The sequence below is a fragment of the Mytilus edulis genome, chromosome 4 (assembly GCF_963676685.1).
Source record: "Mytilus edulis chromosome 4, xbMytEdul2.2, whole genome shotgun sequence".
In the NCBI taxonomy this organism is placed as follows: domain Eukaryota; kingdom Metazoa; phylum Mollusca; class Bivalvia; order Mytilida; family Mytilidae; genus Mytilus; species Mytilus edulis.
Genome location: NC_092347.1, coordinates 86,051,701 through 86,077,154, shown reverse-complemented (window position 1 = coordinate 86,077,154; position 25,454 = coordinate 86,051,701). Strand labels below are relative to the sequence as shown.

The window sequence follows — 25,454 nt, the reverse complement described above, 5'->3', positions numbered from 1 at the left end:
TCTAATTGCTATCTTCAGGACCAGGATTGACTTCCTTTTCTCTAGAAATGAAAGACCAGAAGAAGTCTCAAGTGTATATTACAGATAGATAACATAAACAACTTGCAAAATCGATATGAAATATTACCTCTAGGTGGCTATGGGGCGTCTTACTGTTAATGTCTATTGTTGCATAAAATTCCAACTAATGTTCAGTAGACCATTTTAAAATGACTATGAAAGTGTTCCTAGTGATTATTTATAGGTTTATGTACTTTAAAATATCATTTCTAGATGTTAAAGTTTGGAAAGTGGTTATGGTTAAATAGTGGTTATATCAAATCCATCTATATCTTATATTACCAGTGGATATATATCATATTTCTGAATATTCTGTGGATTCATTATTATTTGAGGGATAAAATCTTTTTATGGGTTTCTTGGTTAACCACAAATTTAAATACCCAACCAAGTACAATTATCTATTGGCTAGCTTGTCACAGACATTAGCAAAACCACAAAATCAAATATCAACAAATCGAAAAAATAAATGAATTTACAGCAGTTTAATTCAAGTAAGTCAATATTTAGCAAGCATTAGGGTAAAATAAAGGTTATTTGAAAATTTCTTGTTTCATTAGCACCAACCCTATATACATAACTTGAATATAAAGTTGTTAGCTAATCCTGACTGGATGGTGATACTTTCTTTTTGTTTATATATATTGCACAAGCATCATAAAACTCAGTTTAGATAACTAAATTATTTTATTTTAACGTCATTTCCCTTATATACAATAAAGCAATATTTCATCCACACATAAAACAAGAGTGCACACGCTGAAATGTCTCGCCTTCTTTACTCATCATTGATATTATTTTGATAGTCCTAAATATAAAACTTAATTACATCTGTCACATAAACTTAACATTAACCAAGAAAACTAAACATTGACCAATGAACCATGAAAATGAGGTCAAGGACAAATGAACCATGCTGTACAGGCATGTACAGCTAAAAATTCTTCCATTCAACAAATATAGTTGACCTATTGCTTATACATGTAGTTTAAGAAAAACAGGTAAAAACACAAAAACTCAACACTTGAGCAATGAACTATGAAAATGAGGTCAAGGTCAAATAAATCTGTGTGACTGACATATAGACCATTAAATATTTCCATATACCAAATATAGTTGACCTATTGTATATATATATATTATTAGAAAATAAGACCAAAACTCAAAAACTTAACTTTGACCACTGAACCATGAAAATGAGGTCAAGGTCATATGACCCCTGCCAGCTAGACATGTACACCTTACAATCATTCCAAACACCAAATATAGTAGACATATTGCATACAGTATAAGAAAAAATAGACCAAAACACAAAAACTTAACTATAAACACTGAACCATGAAAATGAGGTCAAGGTCAGATGACACCTGCCAGTTGGACATGTACACCTTAGTCCTTCCATACACTGAATATACTAGACCTATTGCTTATAGTATCTGAGATATGGATTTGACCACCAAAACTTAACCTTGTTCACTGATCCATGAAATGAGGTCGAGGTCAAGTGAAAACTGTCTGACGGGCATGAGGACCTTGCAAGGTACGCACATACCAAATATAGTAATTCTATTAATTATAATAAGAGAGAATTTAACATAACAAAAAATCTTAACTTTTTTTTTCAAGTAGTCACTGAACCTTGAAAATGAGGTCAAGGACATTGGACATGTGACTGACGGAAACTTTGTAACATGAGGCAACCATATACAAAGTATGAAGCATCCAGGTCTTCCATCTTCTAAAATATTAAGGTTTTAAGAAGTTAGCTAACGCAGACGCCGGATCACTATCCCTTTGTTGAGCTTTCTGCGACAAAAGTTGCAGGCTCGACAAAAATGCATAACAAATGAATAGACCACTTTCGAGTTCATCCATCACTGGAAAAAACTCATCAATTATGCACGACTTTATGACGTCATTTACCAGATAGAGGGGGTGGCCTGTATCCCTGCACTGTTAACGTTCATCAAGTGTCTTAGTGATGGTCATTGTGCAGGATAAACTAGCAATAATGTTTGTTCTGTAGGTACTTAATCACAATTCCCTAATGATACAAGTGCTGAATGTCAATTTGCCAAATAATTCGTGAAATATAGTATCATAGTTTTCCAACCACTCGCTCAACATGGGAACGGAAGTGATGAGGCCCCTAAACGCACAGGTGATGTTCACTAAAACCAGAGCATTTGACGGAAATGCATCGAACTTGAAAGTTGTCTATTGATTAGTTTAATATACAAACATTGTCCATCAAAGTTGGCAAAACATGTTCACCATTCACAGGAAATAAACTATGCATATTTCATTCATAATTTTGATTTCATAATCATGTATAAAATAGTTCCTGTTTATAAAAGCAGAAAAGTATAAATTACATTTATTCAAAAGAAAGCTCTATCTAAGGCACAACAAAGAAATAATATTATGCCTAAACCAGGTAGACTGAAATTTCCCACTGATTATAATATATATTTTTATATCATGAACTTGAAAATAAACAAACAAGTACTCTCAACATTCTTAACATATTAAACATTCAACCTGAAAATCAATTAATAAACTGTTGCATACAGGAGTATAAAAGTAAAAAATATTTATTATCAATTGTTATCACATCTGAATGAGCATTATGGAATGTAAACAAAAAATTCACAGAAAAATAGTTACTTTCACACAAAAAACATTGCACCAGTTTTCAAAGACAAATCTTGTAAAAAATAATATAAACATAACTTGGATAAGAAAACCAGCTGTCTCAAAATCCAAAAGCTGTTGAATACACAAAGCACCAACACAAAAAAATTCTAATGAATTTAAATAATTTTTACTTTACTTAAATGTACCAATTATATTAATAGTTAATACTGTATGAAAGGAGCTTATTCAAATAAATTGCATCAACTATCTGATTTAAAATCGCTCAAGGTTTCCCAAAGAGTTATCTCCCATTACAGCAGATATTTTTCTGCAAACTCTATATCAATAAAACAATCTTACATTAATTAGCTGTATTTTTATGGTTTATGCTTTGGTACAAAATACAATGTTTCATCAATCTGCTCTTCATATGAAATATCTGTAGATTTATTTGTATCAAAGATATGTAAGTTATCAAAGTCTGCTATACCATAGGATGATGTTCCTATACCTATAAAACCACTCAAAGGAGCTTTGTCTATAGTGTGTTCAAATGTTAACTGGCCATTTACACTTCCTCTTAATTGATATCCCTGAAATAAAGTAAGACAAGTAGAACATATATTTATTACAAGGCTGCTATACTTTTAACATTGAAATATGAAAACCAATTACCAATACTATTATAGGATACTCTATGTTCTGTAAAGCTACTAATTTTCATGAGATCCACTCTTGATATCATTATGTCTTAAACATGTGGAAATTGACATATTGAACTACAAGTACAATGTACTATATTACACATAGTTCTTGAACAAAATAGACATGAGTGAAACCTTAGACAAAAAGACATTTTACACGCATCCTTCAAAAACACCTAGTCACAAACTATGTTTTCAGTTAAGACTTTGCTCTAATCTACTTATTAAAGACACAATCTTAAAATGAGGCTTTTTTTAGAAGTTTCTTTAGTTTTGCACTAAATGAAAGATGAAGTTTAACGCCTTAAAGCAAATATGTAAAATATATAAATACTGATGTCTGGGAGGAGTATGAACATCAGAGGGATGTTACTTGCGAGATTAATCAAGAAAATTTCTATATCCCAAAAAAATAATCATTTGTGTTTTGTCCTCTTGTACAAACTTGTATCTGAGGTAAATAAAGCATACAAATTCCAAGCTATGAAGTATATAACATTACCTCCACAATAAGTTCAAGGTTATTCCATCCATCTTGCAAGTTTGATATAGGTCCTTTAGCAACTAACTGAGTTCTTGCTGTAATAACAAAAAAATATCTGCATTTATTCATCAGTAAAGGTAAATATTACTATTTACAGTATATGATTCATAAAAACAAAATGTTTTCTTTGTCATTTTGAAGTGAACTTGTATTTTTTTGACACAGGGTGTACACAGGTTTATTCAATATGTAAATACACAGAATATCATAAATTTTAAATTTCATGAAGTACCAAATGATCTCCCTTATTTTAGAAAAAAATATACTTAGTGTAAAGAAACCTCTCATTTGATACCAAAAGTTACTTCATGCAACTGTTCTCTGAAGAGTAAAATTGGTCTGTAAAAGTTTCTTACCATATTTAATTGAACCTATACATTTGTAAACCAATTCCTTTTTTTTTTTAAATATTTAATTTTTTATCCTTTCCATAATTGATACCTAAAATAAACAGCTATTATCTTAACATTTATAAAACCTAACTTTTGTGTATCATCATCCATTTAAAATTGATCAAAAAAATATTGGGAAGGTTTGTGCACTTCACTGATAATCAATAATTTAAAAACTGTACATAAATAAATAACAGACTCTTTATATAGTGGCTAGCCATTGAACTATAACACATAATTTAAACTGTAGACAATCACAGTAATCTTTTACAAATCTATATATATTCAACAGTATTTACAGATAAAGGTTTCTATAAATATCTAACCTTGGATAAGGTTAAAAAGGAGATCACCTGATCACAATCAAGGAAGTAATACATGTATACCTGTATTGGACTTAAAAATGGCTTTTTCACAATCCATAAGAAAGGGACAAATTCCTGTTAGTTGTGGATTATGTGAAACTGATAGACCTATTAAATGGAAGTGTTTAGACTGTGACCTATTATTGTGTAATCATTGTAAGGAGAAAGTACATTTAAGAGTGAAAACTGCAAAGGATCACAGAATTATTGATTTAAAAGATATTGGACTATATAAAGAAATACTAGATTATGCAAATATTCCCTGTCAGGACCATGCTGGACAAAATAACTGTCTTTATTGTAAGACATGTGACACTCTGGTTTGTCCCACCTGTATAGCAAAAGTTCACAAGAAACATGATTTAATAGAAATTCAGGAAGGATATGATATGAAAATAGAACAGTTGAAAAAAGGACAAAGTAAAATTCAAAGGGACAGGAAAGAAATAGTTTTGAGAAAAGAACAGATTAGCAAACTTTTGTTGGCAGAAAGTACTAAATACAACCAGGTTACGCAATATATTAATGAGCATGAACACTCTGTCAAGGCAACAGTTGAAAGGTACTTTAAAAAACTCAGAGATGAATTAGATCAGAATCACAACTCTGTTTCTAACACAATCAAATCTGACTTAAAAGCAGTTTCAGTTTTACTAAAGCAAGCTGATGATAAAAACAACAAAGTCCAGGAATTCATTCAAATAAGCGATGCCTCCAAGTTCTTTACAGAAGCCAGCAATTTGGAAAAATCTGTTGACATGCAAATGCCAAAACTAAGATCAAGTTATGGCTTTATACCAAACTTCATTCCAGGGGAGATAATGCAGTCTAACATTGGAGTGCTGGAATATGATGAAAATTTATCTTATGAACCGCATCTTAATCTGGCAATAAATAAACAATATCAAACTGAACTTGAGTCTGTAGTACATGTATGCTCTTCTATTGATGACTCTCTCTGGATAAGTACTGGTACTTTTGGTTGTTTAGTTCAAAATATGAAACCTGATGGAACCAAACTGAAGATACTATCAAGTTATAATGCCAACATCTGTGGTATGGCTGTTACTCAATCAAATAATCTACTTCTGTGCACTGAGGGATCAAGACTCCAAGAAATTAGCAGTAATACAGGTACACTAACAGACTCAGTATATAATTTGTCATCTTTCCTACCTACAGCAATCTATATCACCAGTGACAATAAAGTTCTAGTAGGAGGTATTAATAAAGACTATCCTATACAAGGAAGAAGAGTTGTTATACTAATGAATCAGAATGGAGACCATGAGAGAGTGTATGAACATGATCAACATCAAAAACCTATATTCACACTTCCCTTGAGAATAACCAGCACTAGTAATGGGAATATACATGTGGTGGATGAAGTAAGTGAAGGCAGATATAGAGTAGTAGTGTTAGGACAGGGTGGTGATATAATCAATATCTATACAGGAGATACAGAGATCAACAAGGATAAACCATTCTATCCAAGTGACATAGTGACAACACCTAGAGACAATGTTATTGTATCTGATATGCATAGCCATACACTTCATATCCTGAACAATGTTGGCCTGCTGATGACATATTATAAAACAAGGGAGATAAACATAAGGTTCCCGGGTTCTCTTGCGTTCTCTCCAACAGGACAACTCTACATAGGATGTAGTAGACCAAAAGGCAGCAAAAGCAAGGACGCCAAGATGTATGAAGTGACCATATCAGGATGTTAAAACATTCCATATATATTGTATTTTATATATGTACCATAAAATGTTTTAAGTGTACTGACAGTGACTTAATATTAATATCTCAGAAGTGTCTTTACTTTTTATGAATATAAGATTTGGGTAAACTTCAATAAGACAGCAACCCCACAACTTTACTTCAGATAGTGATTGTGTATTTTTAATCAAATAAGATTAATTCATATACATTTATTTCTTACATATAAAAATATTCTTTGTTTGGCATAATAGTTCAGAACTAAAGAACATAATTTTTAAACTTTTTTTAAAAGAATTTCTTTTACATTTACCGGTACTACATATTGTATATTATTTTCATACAGTTTTGTTCTTACTTATGAATGAAAAGGAGATGTGGGATACATTTCTTCGACTTGAGCTTAAACAGTTGTGAATAAATTTTTAAAGGACTTTCTGCCATTAACATCAAATTCTCCACCCAACATAACAAGAGTGCACACGCTAAAATGTCTCGCCTTCTATACTAACCGTAGATATTATGTTGATAGTTCTTAATATAAAGCTGTACTATGAACTTAACATAATCCAAGAAAATGAGGTTAAAGGTTGGATAAATCAAACTGGAAATTAATACATGTACACCATACAAATATTCCATATACCAAATATGCTTTAAATATACATGTTGTTGACCTATTGCATATCTAAGAAACAAACTTAACCAGGAAAACTAAACATTGATCAATGAACTATGAAAATGAGATCAAGGTCAGATAAATCCTGCCAGACAGACAAGTATATCTTACAATCATTACATGCTTTAAATAAAATAGTTGACCTTTTGCATATAGTATCTTAAAAACAAACTTAACCAGGAAAACATAAGATTGACCAATTGCAATGAACCATAAAAATATGGTCATGGTCAGATGATAATTGCCAGACATATACACCTTACAATCATTCCATACACCAAATATAGTAGACCTATTGCATACAGTATTAGAAAAATAGACCAAAAAAACAAATTCAAAATTGAGCAATGAACTGTAAAAATGTGGTCAATGTAAAAAAAAACCAAACATTCCAGGCTGACATGTACATCATAAAATATTTTCATACACCAAATATTGTTGATCTATTGCTAAAAGTGTTTGTTAAACAGACCAAAACACAATAAAATGATTTGCTAAGTGCAGTCTGATACGACTGCAGATGTTAAACCCTGAACAGTTTGGGCAAATTTGGACACAATATTCAAGCTTAATACTGTCTGAATTCAATTGTGATCAAATTTTTGACATAGTATAGGTTTCTGACACAAAATGAATGTCAAGATCTTACAAATCTATTGCCCAATACTGTACAATTAAAATGGCAATTGAAAGAAGATATATTTGTTTTGTTGTTATCACGTTTTCATTTTCAAATCTGTAGATAATTGTTTCATTGTCTTTTGACAAACAAGCTCCTTTCAGAGATGTTTGTACTTTTCATGGTCAGAATTAAGACCTTATATTTTCCCATCTTTTTCATTGTTGGGGATAATTATAAAGAAAATTATTAGTGATAAAGTTCAGAAGGCTCTTTTGATTATTCCTTTTTGGCCTGCTCAGAGTTGGGTTTCTTTGCTAAGACCAATTTTAATTTATTTGCCAGTTAAACTGCTAAGCATAAAAATTAGTAACAATGTTGCATACTGAAGAATGCTTTTCTGTCAGGAAGAGACTTAATTTAACTGTATATTGTAAAAAATATAAGTGAATCAACACCTGAAGGGTTAATTGTGCGGTAGGGTAAAAACGTGTGTATTATATTCAGAAATCACTTTAATATAAACAGGAGATTTCAGAATCATTTGTAAAATATATTTATACTTCATCTTGGAGACCAAGCATCTATAATCAAGCATTATCAATATTTTTTGAGAAATTTCATTACTTGGTGTGTTCAAAGAGAACCAATTCCTTATCACCATCTAAAAAGGATGTTATTGATTATTGAAATTTTTTGTTAACACAAGCTTTTCATATTCATCATGTTTAATGTGAATTTTACTTGTTCTATGTTGAAACAGACTTGATCCTTTAAGAAGTAGATGTTACTAAATTTGTTTGTTTACTACAAGTACATGTATATGTGAATGGTTGCTTAAACCTGAATCTGCAATTGAAGAGTTAGATACGCTTTCACTGTGGAGATGAATTTAGTGCTATCTTTTTAAAGTTCTTTATATTCATTAGAGGATTTAACATCAAAGACTGTCTTTTATACTTGCGTCTTTATTTGCCTTGACTACAACTGCCAAAGTACAATCTTTATCAGCTGTAGATTTACATTCTATGTCTTTCATTCAGAGACATGGCACTTTATTTTTTCATATAAAACCAGATGCTCCGCAGGGCGTAGCTTTATACGACATAAGAGGTTGAACCCTGAACGGTTAGGGCAAGTATGGACACAACATTCAAGCTGGATTCAGCTCTAAATTTGGATTGTGATTAAATAGTTGACACAGCATAGGTTTCTGACACAGAATGAATGTGTTCTAATGAACTTAAAATTTTTGTTTCTCTTAGAGCAATTCACTATGCTGTTGAATATTAATCCTCTCAAAAAAATGTTTGAAGAAATTTTCTTTTTTATTTATGAAATTTCAAATGAGAAAAATTGAACCCAATTTTTTTAATCACATCCCCCTTTCCCTTATTCCAAAACTAATCTCAATTAAAATTTCTAATGGAGTTTGCAACAATAACTACTCATTTAAATACATCATAAAATATTAAGATGTAAAAAAACTGCTTGTTATCACTGAATGGTAAAGATTATTTTAATTTATCAGTTGGTAGTAAAAAGTGAATATACATTGTATATTGTATATAACAAAGATTTAAGTTGATTCTGGACAAAGAAAGATAACTCCAATTAAAAAAAAATCTTGCTATTGCACAATATTTTGCAATTAGATATTTCTTGCTTACTATTCTGGACAAAGAAAGATAACTCTAATTAAAATTTTTTTTGATATTTCACAATATTGTGCAATTAGATATTTCTTGCCATTGCGCAATACTGTGCAATTGAAAAGACTTGCTATTGCACAATACTTAATATAATAATTTTAGATCCTGATTTGGACCAACTTGAAAACTGGGCCCATAATCAAAAATCTAAGTACATTTTTGGATTCAGCATATCAAAGAACTTCAAGATTTCAATTTTTGTTAAAATCAGACTAAGTTTAATTTTGGACCCTTTGGACTTTAGTGTAGACCAATTTGAAAACAGGACCAAAAATGAAGAATCTACATACACAGTTAGATTTGGTATATCAAAGAACCCCATTTATTCAATTTTTGATGAAATCAAACAAAGTTTAATTTTGGACCCCGATTTGGACCAACTTGAAAACTGGGCCAATAATCAAGAATCTAAGTACATTTTTAGATTCAGCATATCAAAGAACCTAACTGATTCATTTTTTGTCAAAATCAAACTAAGTTTAATTTTGGACCCTTTGGACCTTAATGTAGACCAATTTGAAAACGGGACCAAAAGTTAAGAATCTACATACACAGTCATGACAGTTAGATTCAGCATATCAAAGAACCCCAATTATTCAATTTTGATGAAATCAAACAAAAGTTTAATTTTGGACCCTTTGGGCCCCTTATTATGTTGGGACCAAAACTCCCAAAATCAATCCCAACCGTTCTTTTGTGGTCATAAACCTTGTGTCAAAATTTCATAGATTTCTATTAACTTAAACTAAAGTTATAGTGCGAAAACCAAGAAAATGCTTATTTGGGCCCTTTTTGGCCCCTAATTCCTAAAATGTTGGGACCAAAACTCCCAAAATCAATACCAACCTTCCTTTTGTGGTCATAAACCTTGTGTTAAAATTTCATAGATTTCCATTCACTTTTACTAAAGTTAGAGTGCGAAAACTAAAAGTATTCGGACGCCGGACGACGACGACGACGACGACGCCGACGCCAACGTGATAGCAATATACGACGAAAATTTTTTCAAAATTTGCGGTCGTATAAAAATACTAGATCTGTTAGTTAGTCTACCTAATGAGGTGATCAAGGGTTTTGATAAACCAAAACTTTGGGTTGTTACGTAAGACAATGATTTATCATGTTTTGTGTACAAAATATGTGAGAGAATTCATCTAAGTCTTTTTTAGATAGTTAGAGAGAGTTCTAATTTTAGCCGAGGTTTTAAGGTTTACTCATTTAGAGGAACCTCTTCATAAGTGCATTTAGCTTCAGGATGTTCTATTAAAGACATTTTGGCAACAGCTTAGTCTGGACATATGGTAAAACTTTTTATAAGTTCTATAACAAGTAAGTGAATAATATCAGTACTAAAACACTTTTCTTCAGTTGTAGTTACTGGATGATCTTGTGATTTCTTTGCTTTATTAAATGTTGGCATTTATATAAAAATTGTTTTTAGTTTGTGTCTACACTTTAAACAAGCTAATTTATTACTTGAGACCGAAGGCGAAATATGAATAAGAATGTTCCTTCATCCAAGCATATCTTGGATGTGCAGGATGAAGGTCATTCTTAGAATATGAGCCTGAGGCTCGAAAGTAATTAATTCCCACCCTAGGGATTATCAGTCAGATCCACCCTTTTCAAATGGGTTTTATATTTGGTCGACACAAACTTGCTTTAAATTATGACAAGTTATTATGGAACAGGTGCTTATATACTAGGGTCAAGGTCACTGGCCAGCTATGGTCTGGTGGTTATAGTTTGTTTCTTTAAACAGAGATATTACATGTAAGCTTCATCCCTCATAGAGAAGTTAAGCATTTTAAACCAGATGCTCCGCAGGGCGTAGCTTTATATGACCGCAGAGGTTGAACCCTGAACAGTTGGGGCAAGTATGGACACAACATTCAAGCTGGATTCAGCTCTAAATTTGGATTGTGATTAAATAGTTGACACAGCATAGGTTTCTGACACAGAATGAATGTGTTCTAATGAACTTAAAATTTTTGTTTTCTCTTAGAGCAATTCACTATGCTGTTGAATATTAATCCTCTCAAAAAAATGTTTGAAGAAATTTTCTTTTTTATTTATGAAATTTCAAATGAGAAAAATAGAACCCAATTTTTTTAATCACATCCCCCTTTCCCTTATTCCAAAACTGATCTCAATTCAAATTTCTAATGGAGTTTGCAACAATAACTACTCATTTAAATACATCATAAAATATTAAGATGTAAAAAAACTGCTTGTTATCACTGAATGGTAAAGATTATTTTAATTTATCAGTTGGTAGTAAAAAGTGAATATACATTGTATATTGTATATAACAAAGATTTAAGTTGATTCTGGACAAAGAAAGATAACTCCAATTAAAAAAAAATCTTGCTATTGCACAATATTTTGCAATTAGATATTTCTTGCTTACTATTCTGGACAAAGAAAGATAACTCTAATTAAAAAAAATTTTGCTATTTCACAATATTGTGCAATTAGATATTTCTTGCCATTGCGCAATACTGTGCAATTGAAAAGACTTGCTATTGCACAATACTTAATATAATAATTTTAGATCCTGATTTGGACCAACTTGAAAACTGGGCCCATAATAAAAAATCTAAGTACATTTTTGGATTCAGCATATCAAAGAACCCCAAGATTTCAATTTTTAATAAAATCAGACTAAGTTTAATTTTGGACCCTTTGGACTTTAGTGTAGACCAATTTGAAAACAGGATCAAAAATGAAGAATCTACATACCGGTACACAGTTAGATTTGGTATATCAAAGAACCCCATTTATTCAATTTTTGATGAAATCAAACAAAGTTCAATTTTGGACCCCGATTTGGACCAACTTGAAAACTGGGCCAATAATCAAGAATCTAAGTACATTTTTAGATTCAGCATATCAAAGAACCTAACTGATTCATTTTTTGTCAAAATCAAACTAAGTTTAATTTTGGACCCTTTGGACCTTAATGTAGACCAATTTGAAAACGGGACCAAAAGTTAAGAATCTACATACACAGTCATGACAGTTAGATTCGGCATATCAAAGAACCCCAATTATTCAATTTTGATGAAATCAAACAAAGTTTAATTTTGGACCCTTTGGGCCCCTTATTCTGTTGGGACCAAAACTCCCAAAATCAATACCAACCTTCCTTTTATGGTCATAAACCTTGTGTTTAAATTTCATAGATTTCTATTTACTTATACTAACGTTATGGTGCAAAAACCAAGAAAAATGCTTATTTGGGTCCCTTTTTGGCCCCTAATTCCTAAACTGTTGGGACCTAAACTCCCAAAATCAATACCAACCTTCCTTTTGTAGTCATTAACATTGTGTTTAAATTTCATTGATTTCTATTTACTTAAACTAAAGTTATTGTGCGAAAACCAAGAATAATGCTTATTTGGGCCCTTTTTTGGCCCCTAATTCCTAAACTGTTGAAACCAAAACTCCCAAAATCAATCCCAACCGTTCTTTTGTGGTCATAAACCTTGTGTCAAAATTTCATAGATTTCTATTAACTTAAACTAAAGTTATAGTGCGAAAACCAAAAAAATGCTTATTTGGGCCCTTTTTGGCCCCTAATTCCTAAAATGTTGGGACCAAAACTCCCAAAATCAATACCAACCTTCCTTTTGTGGTCATAAACCTTGTGTTAAAATTTCATAGATTTCCATTCACTTTTACTAAAGTTAGAGTGCGAAAACTAAAAGTATTCGGACGACGACGACGACGACGCAGACGACGACGCCAACGTGATAGCAATATACGACGAAAATTTTTCAAATTTTGCGGTCGTATAAAAACATTTGAACCCCTTAAAAAAAATTAGAACCCCCCAAACTTTTGAATCCTCCCTTGGAGCAATTACCCCCACACTGAATCCCAGCCTTTCCTTTGTAGTATGGAACCTTGTAGTACAATTTCAGAGAGATCCATACCCTGAAACACAAGTTATTGTCTTGAAACTAGAAAAATGCCTGTTTTTGGCCATTTTTCTGCCCCTTATTCCTGCATGAATTCGACAATTACCCCCAAACACAATCTCAGCCTTCCTTTTGTGATATGGAACCTTGTGGTATAATGTCAGAGAGATCCATAAACTTACACACAAGTTATTGTCCAGAAACTACAAAAATGCTTGTTTTTGGCCCCCCTATTGGCCCTTAATTCCTAAACATCGGACTCAGACTTCTTTTAAATTAAGTTTTACTTTGCGTATTGATATGTGTTTCTTTATTCTTCATTGGCTAGAGGTATAGGGGTAGGGTTGAGGTCTCACAAATCATTTTAACCCCACCACAAGATTTTCTGGCTGTGTTGAAAATACATTGGTGGCCTTCCGCTGTTGTCTGCTCTTTGGTTGAGTTGTTGTCTCTTTGACATATTCCCCATTTCCATTCTCAATTTTATTGATAAAGGCAGCAAAATGTAACCCAGAGGAAAGTTGTTAAAAGAGCACAGCATTAAACAAATGTATCATATAGTTTTATGAACAGTGTAGTAAGATTAAAATATGTGTAAATAATAAAATACACAATGTGAAATCACAAGTAACAATCAAATAATTACTACTAAAAACTTACACAAGTCATAAGTTAAGTAAAACATCTTGGTTGCTGGAAAGATATAAAAGAATACACCATTGGCATAAAATGACTGACATCCTCCTTTATCCACCCTGGCTGCCAGGAATACTCCATCTGTACCATTCTCTTTACCTATCTGTACATCTACTGATACAGATATGTCTGTCCTACAAAATATTTATTGTGTGAAGTATTTCATATCCTACATACATACTTCATTTATATGACAATAAAGTGATAACAGTTAAAGCTGTTAAAATCGAACAGTGCTTTCTATCATTGATATTTAAATTATGTAAACATCTAAAGAGTTTTCATAAAATACCTTATGTATGAACAACGAAAATTTGACTGGACATACAAGTGGATAAATTTACAGACAGAAAAATAGTTTATTTATACTTTGTAATTTGTGGATAGGGCTTTTAAAGGGTTAACCTGTTGCCCAATTCAATATATTTTGATTAAAATATCATTTAACTAAACAATAACTCTTATTGAAAGACATATAAAGTTGTGCAGCAAATCTGAAGTTAATATTAGAACGGTGCTAACTGCCATACACTCATAATGTTTGAAACAATTTCCAAAGGTTTCAATGTTTTTTTTTATAAATCATAAGAAACAAATAAACTTTATGCAATATGAAGGCTGTATATAAAAGCTAAACTTCACCCACAAACTAATAAAATAATGTCACTCACTATTTCAAATCGTAGAATAATTAATTCTGGGCCAATTTTCATTTTTTATGCATCAGTCGATTTGTTTAAATAAGTTGTTCACGAATAAAGGTCTACCGACGCGATTGAAATAAGTAAAGGTGTTTTCCGACAAGTAATATTGTTAAGCTGTCTCGATTAAAATCACGTGATTGATAAGAAGTATCTCCGGTCAATTTATGACAGCGGCATCGCAGATAGCCACAAAAGAAATTAACAACAGCGTACTAATTAGACAGTTTCCATATCTTTTCTACAGTGCTACCCGGGTTATAAATACATGCTAATTAATCGTTGTAGTTCCTGTCAATATAATACTTCCATGATGGAACCAACACGAGCATTGTCTTGTTAAAAACAACAGTTGAAAAAACTCCTACTGTTTTTTAATACTCAAATTTAGCAGTATAATAAATGGTGCAAGGGGATTTTGAACAATAATTTTAATGGTAAAGAGTGCTGGGCAAAGATGAGGTCAAACCAGGGTCATATTATCAAAACATACCAGTTAAAGTTTCCAATTAAGTTGATAGGAAACACTAGATTATTAGGGCACCAGTGAATAGGAGAATGTAGAACTACTTGACGAAGAATGTTTCCATGTTGTGTATCCTCTGACTTTCTCACTTCAAACACACCAACTTGCTGAGCAAAATTATTTGGATGGGAAACTTCTTCATAAGCTGACAAATAAATTCATCTTTAAAATTACTTTGTTTGGGGAAAATTGGAATGATTATGTTGAATAGCTATCAAAATGTTTATGTACATGAGAAATAGAAAATAACACTGTACTGCACAAGAATTTAGTTTCACTCAAGAATGTTCTGTTCCAATAATGTTGCTCAACAAGAAGTTTTATCATGCATGAGATTTATACACAATATATTATTAAAACTGTTTATATTTTTGTGCATATTAGTAAGCCATTTTCTACACAACAATAGGTATAACCAAGAAAGGAACTTATCCTGTGTCATCTTATCCCTTCCCATATTCTTAGACCTCCAGACAACTAATAATAATTTGCTACTTTTAAACATGAAGCCATTGAGAAATGATCAGTATAATGCAGATGTTTCATCATTAAACTTTACATTGTCTGAAATTATCCATGAACCTAAAACTATAATGATGATCAAAATCTTTAGGCCTTAAGGCACACATCTTAGGTAAACAATTCCATTCCCACTTTCCCCCCTGGCAAATAAGAATTTATTAAATGTGCTCTCAAGAGACAAGGAATAAAAGAAAAAAATAATAATAAAAGGGGTTAAAAAGATTTTTTTTTTTTTTTTCAAGGGTTAAAGCTAAAGGTTCTAAAGAAATTGTGTCCTGTGTGCATCTTCATCAATGGACTCTCTCCACCAACGAAGGCTAGAATATAACTCATGACCAAAATCTGATTTTTATTGATCTTGTATTGCCTATATTTTTTTCTGCTATTAGTTTCTTTATTACTTTTTGTCAAAAACACAAAAAAGGGTAAAAATGGGCAATCACTCCTGAGTCTACTAATAATTTCAGCAAAATTTTCTTTCTACTTAGTTTATGGTATGTAAATCGTTACAAGTAAGTACTAAGTATGAAGACTGAAAGATGAGTATTTCTAAAGTAAGAACTGAAACAAGGAAGTCAAATTTAGATGCTAAGGCCGTTTTTATTTAATAAGTTGGTTTACGGACATCAGCCCAAAAAACTTAGGGTAGGAGGAGGGAAAAAAAATAAATTTAAACTAGATCTTTCCAGTTTGTTTTTTTTTTACTTGGTTTACGGATATCAGCAGGGCTCACACTTTTTCAGAATTATAGGGAGAAGTGACTTTTCTTTTTGAAACTGATAGGGAGAAGTGGTGAGATTTGAAAGAGAAGTGCTCATTCGTTTGGTGCCCTACAATGTTTGGATTTTACTATAGTATAAAGGGTCATATGTTAAATAATGTTCTTTTTATATTGTTCAATTCATATCTGAGTATACAATTAAAGTAACATTTCAAATTAAAAGTTTTACTTAGGTTCTTGTGAGAAACTTCCAACTAAATATTTAATATCTAGCACAAAATTTTTTTTTTTTTTATTTTGAAAAATGTAAAGAAATTATAATATATCAATTACAATTTAATTCAAAACTATCTTAAGTATGAAATTCAGTGTCTCTCATCAAAAAATATATAATTTAAGCTGGGCCATAATATATTGATATTAGCTAGTGTAATAGTCTCCGAGTTAAGCAACTTTAATAAAGTTTGAAACAAATTCAATACATAAAAAATATAGGGAATTATATACACCAATCAATTAGATGTAACTAAAAGTCTCTTAATGCATGTGAAATACGTAATTTTTTCCTTTGTGGTCAATATTCGTCTGTCAGCTGTTCCATCCGTGCGTCCGTAATAATTATTGTAAAAGTACGGATTTCGGTTTAGCTGGTCCGGTTCAGATCCGTAGTTTAGGAATCGGTAAATGGCGGACGAATGCAAGAAAATTTACTAAAATAAACGATGTTTGACAAGTTATTTGGAAAGGAACATGACGTTTTTAATGCAATAAATGGATTAAACATTTACTAGAGGCAACTTTTATCACGTTTAAATGAAGTAACAAACTTATTTTACCGCCGAAATTTAGGTTGATGTACGTTTTCGAGTAACAAGCACCGGAACTTGCAAAAATGTTCGAGGTGATAAAAAGTTGTACTTTTTATCAAATAAACTGCTACACACTGCAAATACAATGCTTCAGCCTCTTTTCTTAAGATAATGAACCGTTGATGTCTTAATTTCTTTAATTATCAATAAAAAAAATGATGTTTCATCAACTTGGTAAAAATTGAAAATGTCCGATGACGGAAGCGACTGAAAGCGAGTATCGTCAAGAAGAGGGCGACTTGTTTTCGCTTTTGGGTGTCGGGGAAAGCTTACCAGTCACGTTCCGGTGCACTGGTTAACGATTTTTAAATGCAGTAATAGGAACCAGAATACGAAACGTAAACACAAAAATTCCGTTTAAAATTTTCTTAGTAAATCGAGAAATATGAGGTCGGCGGAAATAATTTTTAAGGACAAATGTGCGTTTATTTTTATTTGAATTAGCGAAAATTCGGGTCGGCGGATCCGTAAACCAACTTATTTAATAAAAACGGCCTAAAGGTACTTCAGTAGTTTATAATCAATTAAAGACTAAAGAATTCCTTATGACCAATCAAAGCTTTTGATACATTTTTGTTATTCATGCTATAATAGAAACAAGAAAATAGAGTGATTTCACCATACCAGCCAAAATCTCCAATAACATTCAAAGTATGGTTAAAATGGTCAGCTTTACACCACCATACTGGGGTCTCCAGGACTATCTGTCTTAAAATTTGTCCATGGTCTCCATTTGATTTTTGAACCTCAAATGCACCCAGTTGTTGTGACAAATATTTAGGTTGAGATGAAACTGCATATGCTAAACAAATGAAACATTGATAAACTTTTTAACTTTCAAATAAAATGGATACAGGGGTACTTTTAATAGGAGTTAATAATCAATTCTGTAGAGGCAAAGTCAAAACTAAAGAATTGATTACAATCAAATAATGCTTATATATCCATGCAACTATTGCAACAAGCTTATATAATCTTTTGATTTCATCGTACCAGCCAAAATCTCCAATGACATTTATAGTATGGTTATAATAGTCTGCTTTACATGTCCATACTGGAGTCTCTAGAACCACTTGTCTTAAAACTAGCCCATGGTCACCATAAGTTTTCTGGACCTCAAATGCACCCAATTGTTGAGACATATATTTAGGCTGAGATGAAACTGCATATGCTAAACAGATGAAACAGTGTAATTTACTATTAAATTATCCAGCTACATGCATATGACAGTTTATATATATTTATTAAGGAAAACATGCAGTGTGTTTGTACTCTTACAGTGAAGCAAAAACAACTTTTTATATTTAATATTAAAACTATGAATGCAGCTGTCATATCATTATCTGGGAGCAGTTTTCTGCCTTTCTAGGAAACACAGAAAGGTTAAACTTCATTTGACTTTCAAAGGATAATGAAGCTTGCATTCAAGAATCAATAAAATGTCTAAATTATAAGATACAATTCAGTTGAGATCCCAGCAATTGTGGCTGTAAGTACATACTAATGTACCAAAAACAAAATGCAACCTGAACACTTATCACATGCAATATATTTTAAAGAAACAAATTCAAGTGCAGCACATAATGTTAATAATTAATGGAAACTTTAACTGTACAATTCCTACTAAAGATAACTTTAAATTTACATTTTGAATTTGGTTGAATTTAATAAATATAAAATAAGTCTATCTTTGAGAAGCATACCCTACCATACTTCACATTAAGCAATACAACTACCTTCAAAATCTTCTTTATAAGGCACAGGAAATGGTTTACTGGGTGGTGGATTAGGATAACTTCCTTTCTGACCTAATTTTATTGTTGTTATGGTTACTACTTGATCTACATCTAATCTCAGATGTATCAATCCATTTGGTACCTAAAATTCAACTGTATCATGTTATAAATGATAATAAAGTAATTGAATGTCATCATATCAATAGTATTGATTTCTTTTAAGTTAATATTAATTGTTGTATTGGTGACAAAGGTTCAAGAGAACTTTTCAGACAGCGGATTTTTATGAAATTTCACAGTTAATGAGTGTGAGAAAAAGTTGTATTCCAGTCCTCGTTTTGCTCTGCTTGATAGGAGAGTAACCAATATAGGTTGTTTTCTACAAATCTATACAAATGTTTAAATCAAAAATTCATACAGTTAATGAGCGTGAGAAAAAGTTGTATTCCAGTCCTCGTTTTGCTCTGCTTGATAGGAGAGTAACCAATATAGGTTGTTTTCTACAAATCTATACAAATGTTTAAATCAAAAATTCATACAGGATCAATGATATGTAACATTATGCCATATTAAAACAGTTTGATAGTGGTTTGAATCCTATCTAATTATCTCCCCTGTTTTCCAGATTTAGACTTTTAATACATTCTCCTTTTAAGGTTTTAAAAAAATCAGCACACCAATAAGCTAAGTTTGCTTTCTTTCTTCCTGATTGTGTTATTTTTAATTGTATATTGTATCAACATTGAATTTGCTTACCCAGTAAATAAACAACTATCTTTATATTTCTAACCTTAATATCGACTTTTTGCATAAATGTATCATTCTTCCCATCAAATCCTAACTGGCTATACCATGCTGTTACTTCTGTTATTTTAGCCTGAAATGAAGAATATTGTATATAAGTACCTTCAGGATAATCATCGAATTCACATCAGGATATGTAATAAATTATTTTGAGGTGGTACTGAATTCAATTTGCAATAAAAGCAGGTCAAAACTGATAACTGTAGTACACCTTGCCTTTTTTAAGAAGGAAAGTGGATGTTTAGACAGTTTGAGCTGTAATTTTTGGCTGTGTAAAAAGGGTAAAGATATGATAAGGTCCCTTTTTTGTCCCCTCTGATTTGAAAAATCAAAAATGCTACCTGCATTAAACTAACATATCCTTACATCAGTTTGTCAGATATCAGTTTTCATAATTATGTCTTACATTTTTGCTTTATCAAACTTCTTGTATTCAATCATGCCAATATGGTCTACAATAAACTGACAAAAAAGCATGATTTTGAGATGTCATCTTTAAAGATCAGATGTTAGACCTGCAGACTTTTCAACTTGAAAATTGTCATCAAAATATGTTTTTCAATTCTGACCAAGCTGCCTACAAAGTTATATTTTCTACTTTCAATACTTAAGAATTGCCACCAAGAAGATATTTCGTATTTCCAATATTAAAAAAGGTGCCATCAAGGGAATTTTCAATTTTTACAATAAAATTGAGAACGGAAATAGGGAATATGTCAAAGAGACAACATCCTGACCAAAGGGCAGATAACAGCTGAAGAAAAAAAGCTGTTTTTATAACCTATATTTTATACTTACAAAGCTGCCACCAAGTTTTATGGTGATATTCTGTTGAGCCACTGTATAAGCGGGAAGTGGTGGCCTAACACAAATGGAATGATCATGACTCTGAAAAAATAATTGGCAAAGATATAAAAATCCAATTCCTGGTTTTTTTTTCAAGAATATTTTTTGTAAATGTTCAATATTTTCAAATAACAATATAATTATAGGGCTTCATTATCTTTAAGAACTATCCTGGCTTTGCTATAATTAACCTTCCTGCAATGAAACCAAAATGAATATGGATAATAGATTAAAATGACAGGTTAAACTATGAAAAACGGTCTACACTAAACATTTAATCATTTAAGAAGTATAAGTTTGGACTTTGTCCATCAGGACAAAACATTATAAAAAACTCAAAGGAAGGCCCAACAACATTTTTCAAACAGGGTCATGAACTGCCTTAAGTATAAGATTATTACAGTGAAAACTGATGTTTTTTTTTGCTACTTAATTTTTTAAACATTTAATTACTTAGTTCAATGTTTTCGAGTTTCATACATAATGAATATTGGTTATTAGGAATCACAAGAAAGATATCATTACATTTTAATTCAAAAATATGTCCCCCATGTGTTTAATACTTACCATGGTTTCTATGACAATTGTGAGATCTTTGCCATCAGGGCTGACCAAGGAGACATAACTCCCTCCATATTTCAGTTTACCAACACCACTACCATGTGACAGGTATTTCCATCCAGGCAATGTAAACTGGGTTGTATGTGCTATAGGAAATATAAATTAAGGCATACTGTAGTAACAATTTGATTTTTTAGGGAGGAAAGTTAGGTGAGAAGTTTCATAAAAAGTCTCTTAAATTCATTTTCATTGTTTCCAGTTTGAAAAAAGTAAGGTTTCTTATAGGTTGTTGTCTCTATGACACATTCCCCATTTCCATTCTCAATTTCACTTTTTGTTAGAAATATTTTCACGGTTTATGTATATAATAATATATACATAATTTTCACCAATTTATTTCTTTGACATTAGTCCATTATGTCTACATGAATAAAAAAGAATGTGTCTAAGAACAGAAATGCTCCAGCTCAAGTTTGCATTTTTCCAAGTAAAAAGGGGCATTACTCTAAAACAGTAAATGACTCACTACATAAATAAGAACTCTGTTTGTGTGTTGTAAATTTAAGCCTTATGTATGATTTCCATAAAATTTGGACAAGACACACTTAAGTTAGAGTGCAGCAGCTAATAACTCACTTCACAAATTAGTACTCTGTCTGTTTGGTTTTCAGCATTGCATACCAGTTTAATAAAATTTGCATTAGGCAAACTGGAGTTCTTATTTCAGTGGATTTAGTAAAGATTTGTTTTTGCAGATATATGAATAAGTTGACAAATAGTGCATATGGCAATGTACAATATCAGTATGTATACCTGACATCCATATAGGACTATTGACCACATAACTTCCACTCCATGGTGAATTTGCTGTCATAAGACCATTACGTGCAAAAGGAAGAGCATCATAGTAACTGGCAATTAAATTCCACGATATAGTTCTACAAAGGAAACATTGCAATTATTTTTACTATAAATTTCATATACAAAAATATTACTATGTCCTTCCTTACCTATGATGTAAACACAAGTGAACTGGAATTTATTACATTTCTTCACAAAGTTTGCAAATATTTATCATGTTTGTTTATATTAAAATGTTATAAAGAAATACAATTTGTTTTACTGCAACTACTCAACAAAATTTTTATAATGTGCTATCATGGTTATGTTATGAAGTATATCAAAAACTTCTATTCTATTCATGCTTTCAAATTGACATTTGAGAATTTAATGCATTCTGGGTAATATTTAAAAAAAAAAAGTACACCGTTTTTTTTTTTTATTGGCTAGCAAAATCCATTACAATGGACATATAACCATTGATGTGACATTATTTCTGTTTTTTTAGTACAAACACCAATAATTTCTTAGATTTTGAAACGATAAATTACATAGATTTCAACATACAAAATCTCATAGATTAGATGCCAATACTCTTAAGTTTACCTACCCTGTAAATCTTCCATTAACATAGTTCTGATTCAAGAGCTGAAATAACAACATATGTAATGAAGATTAATGCCTATAAATACAACAATGTTAATAGAGCAAATTATAAAACTTCCAATACTACAAATTGATTTTCTTTTGTTGTGTTTTTAATTTCTCAAATAGTATCTCAGCAAAATCCTTAAACCACCTGTGACCACCTCTCTAAAATTAGGATTCAATGAAACACAAATTATATCTTAGAGCATCTATCATGCCTCTAAAGTAGAACAATATTTCACCAAACAAATCATGAGTCAGTTATGAATATGTCCTTTGATAAATGAGAAGCATAAGTTCTAAACTTGAAAGATAACAGTTCTTGCCATTACAGGCTGCAATATTCAAAGTCCTTTTTTTTAACTGCAGTTCAAAAATCCAAAAGAGCCACAAATCTGTACTTGAGATTGAGGCTGTATATCTAAATTCCTATTGAATACAAAAGGATTACTATTAAAACAGTGCAAGGTCAAGCATGACTCACCCTTGCCCAGCATCCTCCCCCTATATTGTCATTAAATGTACTGAAATCCTCAGATGACCATAACTGTTTCCCTGTCTGAACAGCTGACATGACAGACTCTGTTCCTGGGTAATGCACACTGTAAATAAATAAGCAGCATGATCTTACCCTTAATAGGTGATAGCTCTAGCTTTTTTACCCTAGAGCCAGTAGCTTTAGCTAGGTCTAGACTACATCCTTTACAGCCAATATTATTAGATATTTCATGACCATATTCAATATTGGTGATAATTTTAGCTAGGTGTGAATTATTGCTTATATCATTGACAATAAATAATTAATTTAGCTATCATATTATCTTACCCTGATTAGTGCTAGTTATAGCTAAATCTGGTTCATATGCTTGTAGGCAAGATAATTAGCTTACTCATGGTCTTACCCTATATAGTCAATAGCTTTAGCTTGGTTTGAATCATTGCCCTTATCATTGACAATAATTTAGCTATCATATCATATAACTCTATATGGTCGATAGCTTAAGCTACTATATTACCTTTCCCTATAAAGTTGATAGCTTTAGCAAGGTCTGAATCGTTTAACAAATAATAGAACTATATATATCGTTAATTAACCCTACATATTTGATAGCTTTAGCTATTATATAACCTTACCCTATATAGTCGATAGCTTTAGCTATTATATAAGCTTACCCTATATAGTCGATAGTTTTAGCTATTATATAACCTTACCCTATATAGTCGATAGTTTTAGCTATTATATAACCTTACCCTATATAGTCGATAGTTTTAGCTATTATATAACCTTACCCTATATAGTCGATAGTTTTAGCTATTATAATATGAGGCAGGCATTACCTGTAAATGGGGACGAAGTCTGTATGAATTATTTTTTTGTAACTTAAATATTTGTTTAAAAAAAAAGAAACGGAAATACTGTAACGTTTCCGATTTTGGTTCTGTTAGGGATTTAGTTGTGACGTTATTTAAATTATGACGTCATTTGCAATGTAAACAAAGAAACGCTATCATCAGGTAACGTTTTTTCATATTAAGGAATTATTAAAAATGAAATTGGTATTGCGCGTTCCTTCCTATTTTATACTAGACTGATAAATATATATTTTACTCAAAGTTTCATACAAACGAGACCGGAAAAAGGAAGTACATTGTACATTTCTGCGCAGGTCCGGGATTTCAAAACACGACAAAAAAAATTTGAACGATTTTGAGTTCATCAGTACAATGAAAAATTCTGGAAATTTTCCCGTATTTTTTTTTTATTGAATTTTCTACTGTTATTGGGGACTCCCTCCCCATATAACCTTACCCTACATAGACAATACTTTTAGCTATTATATAACCTTACCCTATATAGTCGATAGTTTTAGCTATTATATAACCTTATCTTATATAGTTGATAGCTTTTCAATCATATGATCTTACCCTATATAGTCGATAGTTTTAGCTATTATATAACCTTACCCTATATAGTTGATAGTTTTAGCTATTATATAACCTTACCCTACATAGTCAATACTTTTAGCTATTATATAACCTTACCTTATATAGTTGATAGTTTTAGCTATTATATAACCTTACCATATATAGTTGATAGCTTTAGCTATTATATAACCTTACCCTACATAGTCAATACTTTTAGCTATTATATAACCTTACCCTACATAGTCAATACTTTTAGCTATTATATAACCTTACCTTATATAGTTGATAGCTTTTCAATCATATGATCTTACCCTATATAGTCGATAGTTTTAGCTATTATATAACCTTACCCTATATAGTCGATAGTTTTAGCTATTATATAACCTTACCCTATATAGTCGATACTTTTAGCTATTATATAACCTTACCCTATATAGTCGATAGTTTTAGCTATTATATAACCTTACCCTATATAGTCGATAGTTTTAGCTATTATATAACCTTACCCTATATAGTCGATACTTTTAGCTATTATATAACCTTACCCTATATAGTCGATAGTTTTAGCTATTATATAACCTTACCCTATATAGTCGATAGTTTTAGCTATTATATAACCTTACCCTATATAGTCGATACTTTTAGCTATTATATAACCTTACCCTATATAGTCGATAGTTTTAGCTATTATATAA

General features: G+C 31.2%; 1 protein-coding gene across 3 annotated transcripts in view; it reads right to left on the bottom strand.

Annotated features, from left to right (window-relative positions):
- Nucleotides 1-728: 728 nt before the first annotated feature.
- LOC139520856 (galactocerebrosidase-like) overlaps nucleotides 729-25,454 on the bottom strand; it is a 38,323-nt gene continuing 13,597 nt past the window's right edge. Inside the window, exons 8-18 of one of the 3 annotated variants that reach the window (XM_071313852.1) lie at nucleotides 23,318-23,435; nucleotides 22,796-22,833; nucleotides 22,159-22,283; nucleotides 21,352-21,491; nucleotides 20,737-20,826; nucleotides 19,925-20,011; nucleotides 19,135-19,276; nucleotides 18,023-18,200; nucleotides 14,024-14,193; nucleotides 3,904-3,980; nucleotides 729-3,290 (exon numbers count right to left, since the gene is read on the bottom strand). In XM_071313852.1, coding sequence (XP_071169953.1) covers nucleotides 3,075-3,290; nucleotides 3,904-3,980; nucleotides 14,024-14,193; nucleotides 18,023-18,200; nucleotides 19,135-19,276; nucleotides 19,925-20,011; nucleotides 20,737-20,826; nucleotides 21,352-21,491; nucleotides 22,159-22,283; nucleotides 22,796-22,833; nucleotides 23,318-23,435 — 1,381 coding nt within the window. In that variant the 3' untranslated portion in view covers nucleotides 729-3,074. Of the gene's footprint in view, nucleotides 3,291-3,903; nucleotides 3,981-14,023; nucleotides 14,194-15,253; nucleotides 15,432-18,022; nucleotides 18,201-18,391; nucleotides 18,570-19,134; nucleotides 19,277-19,924; nucleotides 20,012-20,736; nucleotides 20,827-21,351; nucleotides 21,492-22,158; nucleotides 22,284-22,795; nucleotides 22,834-23,317; nucleotides 23,436-25,454 lie in introns of all 3 variants that reach the window. The other 2 variants (XM_071313854.1, XM_071313855.1) reach the window with 2 other exon arrangements.